We start from the raw sequence: 11,091 nt of genomic DNA, 5'->3' as shown, positions 1-11,091 counted from the left end.
GAATGCTGAGCATAAGAAGTACAGTTTTCCCCAGGAAAGAACACACAGATTGATTATCTAATACCAAATGATTGAAAACAGGCAGATGAGTAGTATTATACAGACATACAGGTTATATCTACATATTTAGAAATGTATCTTTGTATGCACATATAATATATAAGATCTATTATTTGTGTATAATTAGTATGTATATGGGTCATAACAATATGTAATATGAATAATAAAACAATAATATAATATTTATATATAATATTACAATATATTATATGATTGTTATATATAATATATAAATATATATACCTTATATAATATATTATGCATTAACATAGTATATGTGTGCTTAGTGTACATATATGGTAAATATTATATATGTTATGCATATGCAACAATTAATGACAAAAGCCATGATTTAAGGAGTTAAGGAGGAGTATGTGGGAGGAGTTGGAGGGAGAAAAGGCAAGGGGGAAATGACATAATTACAATCTTAAAAAAGAAACTTATTAAAATGATGATATAATACTAAGTTGGTTTAACAGTCTGTATATTGTTCTAAGAAATGATGAAGAGGTAAGACTCACTAAAGTATAATTATTAAATTATTCAAAGACTAAAAATGTTCCAAGCACCCTGTCCCATTCCAGGTATAAACCCTGGGGACAGGGACAAAAAGGGAGATGCTTCCTGGCTTCAGACCAAGGGCATTTTCGGTTTCCATGAATCATTGTCAAATAACTTCTGTTCTCATTGCTTTGCTCTGGACTACACCACATGGCCAAACCAAGATGGCGGATCCGAACAAACCAGCACTGTTGAATTGAGTCACGCCTTTAGTAAGATTTGTGGTCTGTAGCTGAAAAGGGAGGTGTAGAAAAGATTTGAAATAATTAGTTAATGGCTAATAATACTTCACACCTGCTGAGATGCTAACTTATGTGAGCAAACACAGTAACTGTTGTCTGAAATATCATTATGTAAACTGAGGCAGACAAACATTTCACAACCCGGGACGTTAATCGCCTAAGAAGTAAAAACCAAGGCAACAAAGGCGAGCACTACTTCTAGACATAGTGATGTCATGTTGCATGTACATCACATATAACAAAGTGCACAGTTTTAAAATATCAAGAATAAGCAGGATGGAAATGACAGAATCGATGGGGTAAAAGTGCCTGAGCCTACTACTTAGCCCATGTCATTCAAAAGTAAAATATGAAAGACTTGTTTTTCTACAACTATGTGTCAGTTAAGAACTTTCACCATCAAGCCACAAAAACCCCGGAGAAACTGTTTCAAACAATTACAAATCTTATTAGGAAGGGAGTCCAAATGTTTAGCACATACAAAGTCTGGTGTAATTACCCTTAGGTTTTTTTTCCCACATAATTCTCTTAGTTTCATATTTCTCTGTGGTTGAGGAATACGGATAACTCAAGGAACTTAGAATCCACTACAGGACAAAATCAAGGAAACCTCCAGGATAACGATGGAAAGGAAATTTCCTTGGCAGAGAACTGCCAATTTCTAGTGGGACAGAAGGATAATGGCTGCAAGTACTCCTTTGAGAGATAAAAGAGACCCATGCAGATATAGTTAGCTCATTTCCCTGAATGTGCTGGAATATTTGAACACATCATATTAACCAGGCAAGTAAAATAACAGGGGTATATGGAATACTAGAAAAATGACCAAAAATGATTAATCACTAGGGGAAAAAAAGAAAGAAAGAATCAGACCACATTAGAATTTTTCCATGGGTTCATTGTTAAATAGCATATAAAATGTTCGGTTCTCCCTAAATTCGTTCCCAATGAGTTATTTTAATACAATTTGGTGAGTAGATATCAGGAGAGGTGACTTGATTCTATTTATACATATAGTATGTATTCTAAAAATCTGTTTAAATTGTTGCTTTTTTCATTCAGTAATTTATGGGAGAAGTTTTATAGGCTAGAAAATAAAATTCACCACACAAGTATAAAGATTATTCTGGTGAGTCATAGCAACATCCATAAAATTTATGTGCAAGGTAATCTGTTAGATGCTTATTCAAATGTGCAAGAGCAAAGTCAAAAGCAAAACCAAACATCTGGGACCAGAATCTATGTCGTCAAGAGGGCTGTTCATTTGCATGTCAATTATCATCATGCCCTTGAGGAACTCTGGTTTTGAAAATGCAACTATTTCCCCATTAGTTACCTTCGTGTGAATGTCCAAAATCAGTCATAGATGGCGGTTTACGTCAAAACCTAATTTATGTTGAAGACATAGAGTTGTTTGATGCATCTAAATTTGAATATTTAATTAAGCATATCAAAGTCTCCGATGGTTAAATTTTGTCTTAGTTTAGTCTTTGGGGTTGAATATTGCGGGAATCAACTTGTATGAATTTAAGCCAAAAATAGCCAGAAGAGAAAGACTGGGATAATGGTATCCTACCAAGACATTGGCATTTCAGTGTCTTCCATGTCAGAAGTACAGTTGCAGCCAAGGAGGCCTGGATCAGGAAATGGAATAGTGCCCTCTGACTATTCTCAGCTGAGGCTGAGGTTCCTCTCTTGCTTACCCTTTCTCTCTACTGCTGCTGCCATAGTTAGCTTTCTTGTCACTGTGTCAGAATAACCAGGAGGAACAACTCTGGCTTCCTTCAGAAGATGAGGACGCTTTGCTTACTACGTGATGGTAAGCAGAGAGTGGTAGCTGGAGCTTGAAGTTAGAGCTTGGTTCAGTCACATCACAACTCGGGCAGCAGTGGCCACAAGGGCACCTCTATCTCTAATTACCTACTTCTTTTAGCTATGCCCCACCTCCTAAGAATTCTACAACCCCAAACAACACTACCACAGGGACCAACCTTCCAAACACAGTAGCGCTTGGGGTTTGTTTCACACATAACCCACAACAGCTACCAAACCCCATCAGTTCTTTCACGTGGGAACCGAAGACCACAATTCTAGAAGTTGTACTCTTGCCCTCAACAGACCAGCTCAGAAGGATCGTAACGCTTCACACAAACTCGGGATTACTAAAGAAACTTTTGACCTATCAGATTTGAGACATACGTGCTTTGGGGGCCATATGCACTCCCTAAGAACACGAAGCTGTCTTAGATAAACATACCTGCCGTTTCCTGTACTTAGTATTCCGTCTGTGAGGCTTAGGAATCTGTCCCCAAATGAGACAAGATCAGGCTGATCTTACTGTTTATTTCCATAATCTTACTAGGATGTTCTCTGTGTTCAGCACTAGGGGAACACTTAAAGATCAGAACGCTTACTAAACAAGTGACTTGACATAGGATGATAGCCTTAGTGAAGACAGGTTTTATGTAGAACATTGTCCAGTGCTCTACGATGGAAGAGTTTATGTTGTGGTAGAAACATCTTAGGTCAGTACCCAAGAAGGGGCATCTCATTAATACCTGTGAGGCTAATGATGTCTTCCTGTGACAGATATCTTCACTACACTAAAATGGCAAAGCTACATAGGAGTAAGCCTCACCGAGCTGGTCCAAGTGGAATACAAGTGACCTAGACTCAGACACTCATATACGCATAGATAGCTTTGAGGCGTCTCAAACAAGTCATGAAATACTGCTGTGTGTTTTCATGCGAGTTCTGTAACAAAGACTGAAAAGCAATGTGTTGGTGTTGGTGTCTTTCCGTGCATAGGATCGCTTGTAATTTCTCATTTGCATTTTCCCAGTGCAGAAACTGTAAGAGGAGCACTACCCCTCTTTCTCCGGAATTTTAGACAAAACTCTCTCGGGGCCCACTGTCATAGGGACAATGTGGAATATTGGGATGATCACATCAGACAGACACACTAAACATTTTGATTGGTTAGGGATTCAGAAAGGCTGTACTTAGAACCCATGCCTAAATAATAAGGAAGAGAGGAGTAGGAGGGAGAGAGGAAGGAGAAAGATGAGGTGTGAGAGGAGGAGGGGTAGAGAGAGAGAGGGCATGAGGAGATGTTTCTTAAAAGATAGCATGTTATTACTAGCAGAACTGTCAGACAAACCTAAGAGAAATCTGCAGAGTGGGGAGGGGTCTCCTCACTGTTAACTGTACACTCTATATTTTTCATTATATAGTCTTAGGAACAAGACTGTTCTGTTCTATCAGAAAAGTGACTTGAATTAAAGGATGGATCCAAAGAGGAAAATCTTAAACCATACTCATCCTTGTTTCCTGGGCTACATACCCATTTGAAAGGAAAGAGAGCATTTTTTTAATACCATAATGTGCAGAGGTATTTTTCATACGCTTTTGATAATCTGATAAATTAAGTAGGCACACGTAGAATAGTGTGTCATCAAGTTCTGTGTGTGAATGTTTTCTATGCAAGAAATCTGGACAGTCATTTTCATAGCTAGGAAACATGAATGCCGCTTAGGTGAATCTGTGGATCTCTATTTTTAAACTGTTGAAACTATTTTTTAAAGGACTCAAGAATAGTAAACACTACTTTCATACTGTGTTCTTGTTCGGTTCATTGTCATAATCTCAAATGAAAGGCAGATACACTGTGTTCAGTTTCTGGTTATGATACATGGGCAAGCATTCCTCTCTCTTGGAAGCTTTTGACCATTACTCACTTCCATAATAAAGAAGGCAGCCTGCTGTCTTGTGAGATTGGCCTGGGCAGTTTCTTGATCAATTTGTTGATCCCCTGGAGAAGAAAAAAAAAGCATATTTAAAAAACAAATCCCATGAACACAATCCACTTAGTCTAAGAATTGCATTTCTGTACTGTGCCAAAAAATTAGAAATTTTGCAGAGCGATTTGTTCCTTCTACCCTACCTTCCCTAAATATTACATCAATCAAGAATTAAATATACTTATGAATACAGGAAGTACTTCGGGTTTTCTACCTCTTCCATATATATATGAAAATGCCAAAATGCTATATTTGTAGGTTTTAGTGATTAAATACAAGATATCCCATTAAATTTGAATTTCAGATAAGTTTCAAGTGTGATTTAGGGTAAATATGTACCAAACAGTGCATGGAGCATACCTGTCCCAAATAACTTATGTTCTGTCATTTGACGCTCATGTTTAGCTAGGCACTTGTATATTAATTTTAAAACTACAACAACCTTATAAACTTGTACATGATATCATCTCTTTCATCTGTAAGTAAACACTTGATTTTTTTTCATAGTCCAGTAGTTTTGAAGCTAGCATTTTATTTGCTGGCGGACATATGATTTCTAGCTAAGAGCAACTATTTGCAAATATAGGCAGCCAAGTTCCCATTGAATTTGCAATCAAATCCTTTCTACTGTTTCTTTCTTAATCAGTTTCTGCTAACATGCCTTTTTAAAGTCTGAGACTTTAGGAAGAAGAGTAGAAAGAGGTAGGTGTTCATTTCAAATTGATTGCAGATCAACCCTTTAAACATTTGAGAAGCTATTACTCAGAGTTGCATGTTCTGCTTTTAAATGAACCATCGTTTTATATGGGATTTAAAAGGATTTCTTACGAGAAGCAGAAACTTTTATAAACAAACCGATATGTAGGCATTAAGTCTGTGAGTCTCGAAAATGAATAATTCATTTTGAAGTAAATGAGAAATTATTTTGTACGGTGACTTACACATTTGCACATGTATAGTTAATAGTCATTGGCGACATGGGGTATTAGTTGTGAATTGTGGTTTTCAATATCACAGACACATTTGTTGCTGTGGTTTTTGCAGTACCATTTCCTGATGCTCAACTGTGGTTTTCATAATCATTGTTTGTTAGCCATGTAGCTGTAGCTTGGAGCTGCTAGAGCCATTTGGACAGAGGTAATTGCTTATAGGGTTTGCTGTCTTTTTATTTTATAACCACAGTGAATTAAACTAGAGAAAATAAAGATTGAACCTTAAATATAACTCATAGTCTCATCTGAAAATGATGAGAAAATAGATGCAGTAGTATTCAGTTTATTTCATTCATATGGACTAGAATTAATATATACATATTTATATATTTATGCATTTAGATAAGCCAATATGCTGTTTAATAACATACTCTGGTTATTTTATCAATCTTGCCTTAAATTTCCTGACTTCTGTTCCTTTCAGTTTTTAAACTGAATGTTTATCTAGGATTTATTTGTTTCTCTTTTGCTTTGCATATTTAACTATTTCAGATGCCAAGAGAAACACTAACTGCTATGTTATTTTAATTCCAGTGGACATTCCTTCTGGGTGACATAAGCCAGCCAATTCTGTCAAAGATCTATGAAAACTAATGTACAATAAATCCAATTCTGAGATCCTCAGCATGCCAATTTAACTGTAATGAATTGAGAATGAAGGAGGCAAAAAGCTGAAGTGTCTGTTGGCTTATTCACCGCACAACTTAAGTACAAATAACCTTGCTTTTCACGGTATTTAGGATCTTAATTTGTTGCATCTTCAGGGCAGGGACTTGGTCATTTCGTGCATTTTCCATTGCAAAGGGCTGTCCATGGCCCTGTTACAGCCTCAAATGGCCATAGAGCTAATGGTAGTGTAATAAAAGTCACAACTGGTCCCCAGCCTTGTGTTAAGGTTTTCTCAGCCATACCTTTCATGAGGTGAAGCTTTGCACCTTTTAGAAGACGTCCTGATGGGGTAAAAAATGACACGGAGCAGAGTGCCACTTGCAAAAGCTGCACCATGCATTATGCTCAATCAGTCAGGCTCTGTGCTGACCCCAGACCCTCTTAGAGTATCATTTGGTGATGGCCATGTGTAGGCTACTCAGCCAACAAAGGGGACGCAATTCCAGGTCAGAGTGGGCAATTTCATCGCCTCCCAGGGGGGGAATCATTGGCAGTATCGAGGGAATGCATGTTAACTACACAGGAGTTTATTAGTAAATACTAATGATATAAAGTAGCCTGCTCCACACCTCCCCATGCCTTCTAGCACACCTGAAAGAATTGCTTTTTTTTACTCAGTGTATAGGAAACTCCGTGGAACTAAGCTAACCTCGCTCACCTGGCCTGAAATAATGCTCTGTGATCATTTCAGAATATATTCTCTTGTGCCTTGCCAGCTCCCCAAACCACAAACATACAATGAAACAAATCTGAAAGAAGCAGACCCCCGATAAAGCAAAGAGCCAGGAAATAGTTGCTGGGTCTTACCTGATTGAAAAATTATGACAATATCAAATCTTTTATTAGCTCCACGGTGCTTCCCTGTGGCAGTACTAAGAAACTGGAAGGTCACGGGGGCAGTTTCGGAAGGTCACGGGGGGCAGGGTGAAACTGCAGAACTTCCACAGACTTCATGCAAAGTTAGTATGTCCAATGAGAGACGATAGATCCCTTCCTATCTAAGAGCGAATCATCCAGCTAACCATCGTCCTTTTGGATGTGAGAAAGAGAAAAAAAAAAAAATCTGCCTGACTCCCGATTCCGGAATTTTACTATTTCAAATGGAAAACTCTGAAGCAAGATGCCCCAGAAAAGCGCTGTGACACAGCTCAGCACCCCATCCTTTTGGGCCTAGTGGGGGGGGGGGGGGGGGTGATGGTCCTCGCCCGCAGCAGTCTCCCGGGAACTCTGACAGCAATGAAATGGTCTCCTGAGAGCCTGGGCAGACGAGAGGACTTAACGGGCCCCAAGACACACAGTTGGCATTTGTGATCAGCTGGCTTTCGCCGGGGACTTTGCCAGTGGCCTAAACCTTCCTGCCAAGAAACTGGAAGGGCGGAGGGCCGGGGCTCCAGGAGGGGAGCGGTAGGCACAAAGTTTATGGAAGGAGACTGAGATTTCTTTGTGCCCTGCGAGATGGGCGAGGCATTAGGGAGGAGTGTCAGGGGGTCCGTTGGAAGAGGCTGTTGGAAGAAGTTGCTGCAAGGGGAGCAGGGGGGGGGGGCGGGGGAAGGGTGGCCTGGCAGCTGCCCAGCATTGACGCGGTGACAACTGCAGAAGGTGCCCCCACCATCCCCCCCCACGCCGCCGCTCCAAACCTCACGTCTCCCCCACCCCCATCAACCTCTTCAACTCCCACCCACGCCGCGAAACCCCTTGCACCCCACGCGCCACCGAGGCCCGGCCCGTGAGTTTGCATCCGGACTGGCTTCGGATACAGCCAATCCTCCTTTGGCTGATGGCATAGTCTCCCCTCCCCACAGCCCGGGCGCGCCCCTCCTTCGCGCGCCTCGCCACCTCCCGCAGCAGTGCGAGCGCGGCGCGGCCCGGAGCGGCGGCGGCGGCGGCGGTGGCGGCGGCGCCCGAGTCTCTGCCCGGCAGCGGGGACACGGGGAGCCAGCGCGCACCTCCTCCCGCATCCTCCGCCCCCTCGCAGCCCGGGTCCCCCCGAGCGCTCTCTTTCCCCTCCCTCCTTCTCTTCCTTCTCTTACCCCCTCCCTCCCTCCCTCCCCTTTTCTCTCTGCCTGGCCGATCGCTCCTAGATTCTCATCCTCCACCCCCCCTCCACCCCCCTCCAGCCCCGTCGCCCCCTCCTCTCTTCCCTGTCACACTCTCTCTGGCCCCCCTCGCTCGCCTTCTCATTCGCTTGCTCATCTCCAAACGTGGATCCGCGGCTCCCGGAGGAGCCCAGCGCCGGGATCCCGCGCGCACCGAGCACCTGGAGTCCGGCCGCCCGCGGCCCGAGCCTGGCCAGCGGCGGCGGCGGCGGCTGACACCGAAGCGGCGACAGCCCGGGAAACGGTAGCAGCGGGGACCGCGGACACCGCGGGAGCCCCGGCCGCAGCGGCCCCCGCGGCCGAGATGTCCCGGCGAAAGCAGAGCAAACCCCGGCAGATCAAACGTAAGTTTGCGCGCGGGGCCCCCGAGTTGGTGGCATCGGTGCCTGGGAGAGGGGCGCACGCGGCGGGAAGGGTGGGAGCCGCTCGGGGGGCCATCGGCTTCTGGTCTTGGGGATTTGTCAAACTTTGCGAGGCAAGAGGGGACAGCCAAGCGGCCTCAGACAGACAGACACACACACGGCCAGCTGGAGCGCAGGGCAGACGCAGCCCAGTCAGCTCCTCCAGCCTTCGCGCTCCTCTCGGTTTCTTGTTCATTGCAACTCCGGGTCGTTGCAATTGTCGCCGCTTTATTTATTTATTTATTTATTTATTTATTTATTTATTTAAATTTTTATCATGGATCCTTAACAGGACAATCCCCACCCGCAGACGTTTAGTGTGATTGTTGTCATTGTTGTGGCCACCAACGGGGCCTGCCACTCTTGGGAGCAGCTCCTGGTAACCCGGGGCTGAAGTTCCCAGAGCAGCTGGTAGAGGCCACCGGGCTAGGGAGGTAACTTCCCCAGGGCGGTGGAAAAGAAAAAAAAAAAAAAAAATCAGTGTCTGGGGACCCGATCCTGGGCGGTGCCACAAGCCACGCCAACCCCGAAGTGAAACAAAAAGTAGGAGTAAAACTTCGCGCCTCTGTTGGAGGCAGCTGTGCAACCCCTCCCTGCCTGCCCTGGTGTTGGGCTGCGACCCGGGACTCCCAGTGGGTCCCACTCCCGCCGCCTGGCCGCTGCGGGAGGCACAGAGTCCCCAACTGGGAGGGGCCGTCTTCACTTCTGGGCTCACCGGCTTTGAGTTCAAGGTAGCTCGCACACTCAGTAAAGTGCCTAGGTGCTGTTCCCAGCCCCCCCCCTGGGGTCTTTATGGTGCCCGGAGGAACTTGCAGGACAAGCAACACCTGCCCGCCTGGAACCTATACTCTCACAGAACTCTTTCTAGGCCAACTTTCCTCGCCTTGGGGGAAATGACTCCTGTATGCTTTATAGGCCTGCGGAATATCTTCAACACTTGAGCCGAAAAGTTAAAGGCCTTCTTACTATAACAACAACAACAACAACAATAATAATAATAATAGATTATTATTATTATTTTAGGAGCTCTGTGATGTATCCCTGATTTATCCCTGTTGTTGAGGATATGACCACTAGTTTAAAACTAATTATCATCTAATTTTAGGGTAATGTAATGTTTTAGTATTACCCCCGCCCCCAGGTTTTTAACCACTTTACGCTACGTGCAAGTCAAAATTACTGTTTGGTGCAGTTTAAAAATAAATCTTATCAACCAACTTGTCCTTGAGCTGGGGACAGGTTATGCACAGTCCACTTCAGTTACTCATATACATCTTATATGTGCATACAGACACACAGACACACAGACACAGACACACAGACACACACACACACACACACACACACACACACACACACACACACACACACACACACACACCATGCCTCTCGGGTGTGACTTCCTAGCTTTAATTTAGGCGATTCCCATCCCTGTGCTGTAGTTCTCAGTCTAAGCAACTTGTTTCAAACCCAGAAGGGTACCCCACTTTTGGCTGAACGCCCTCCTAATCCACACTGCTCCCCAAGACTCTCACTGTTTCAGGGCCAGGGTAGCATCTATTTGTTTTCTACTTTTTGATGCCGAGTTAGAGGCTTCTGTTTACATTATACATTTTACTCTAAAAAAAAAAGGTGCTTATTAGAAGAAAGGGTTAGAAATATTACATGCAGATGCCTTTTAGTTCCTGTCTGTTGCCTAGATTGTTAATAAATAATTAATATTAATTGATTGTATGGCACAAAGACCATCTGATTCTACTTGGGAATACTTTGTTATCTTCTCAATTAGCTACATTCAATTTTTTTTCTTTTCTTTCATGTCCACCTCATATAATTGAAGATTAAAGCATTGGAACTAATTGCTGATGCTACTCTGGGTTATAGGTCATAAAACATTTTACAGGCTTATTTGAATGCCGTGATTTATTAAATATCAAAAACCCATGAAAGTTGTCCCATTGGAAAATGAACAACTAGGTATATTGCGTATATGTGTATAACTTGTTCACAGGAATCATAGGCTGCTGATTTATTTATACATATGTAATATATGTGCATTTTAGTCTTTTCTGGGATTCATTTTGGGGTCATAGTAGCAATCTATGCAAATGTGGACTCCTCTCTCTCTCTCCACTGTTAAGGAAAATGGAAAATAAACGATTTTTGAACTGCTCAATGGGAGCTTGCAGTCTGCAAGCTTTTGGGGAGGAGATCTTTAAATGTGGTTTGAGCAGCTCTAAAATCGTTTTGGCTGCACTCTGTGGTTTCTT

At 43.0% G+C, this 11,091-nt stretch overlaps 1 protein-coding gene and 1 long non-coding RNA gene across 3 annotated transcripts in view; one reads left to right on the top strand and one right to left on the bottom strand.

Annotated features, from left to right (window-relative positions):
• Nucleotides 1–345: 345 nt before the first annotated feature.
• Nucleotides 346–7,890, bottom strand: LOC113837415. Its single transcript, XR_003487976.2, has 3 exons — nt 7,132–7,890; nt 4,601–4,674; nt 346–853 (listed from the first exon to the last, which is right to left on the bottom strand). It is a non-coding gene; the product is annotated as an uncharacterized LOC113837415 (long non-coding RNA).
• Nucleotides 7,891–7,984: 94 nt separating this feature from the next.
• Zfpm2 (zinc finger protein, FOG family member 2) overlaps nt 7,985–11,091 on the top strand; it is a 436,511-nt gene continuing 433,404 nt past the window's right edge. For both annotated transcript variants that reach the window (XM_035449618.1, XM_027431464.2), the window contains exon 1: nt 7,985–8,764. In XM_035449618.1, coding sequence (XP_035305509.1) covers nt 8,725–8,764 — 40 coding nt within the window. In that variant the 5' untranslated portion in view covers nt 7,985–8,724. The remainder of the gene's footprint in view (nt 8,765–11,091) is intronic.

This window comes from Cricetulus griseus, chromosome 10 (genome assembly GCF_003668045.3).
Source record: "Cricetulus griseus strain 17A/GY chromosome 10, alternate assembly CriGri-PICRH-1.0, whole genome shotgun sequence".
Lineage (NCBI taxonomy): Eukaryota > Metazoa > Chordata > Mammalia > Rodentia > Cricetidae > Cricetulus > Cricetulus griseus.
Note: the sequence above shows the minus strand (reverse complement) of the source record. Positions and strands in the feature narration are given on the sequence as shown.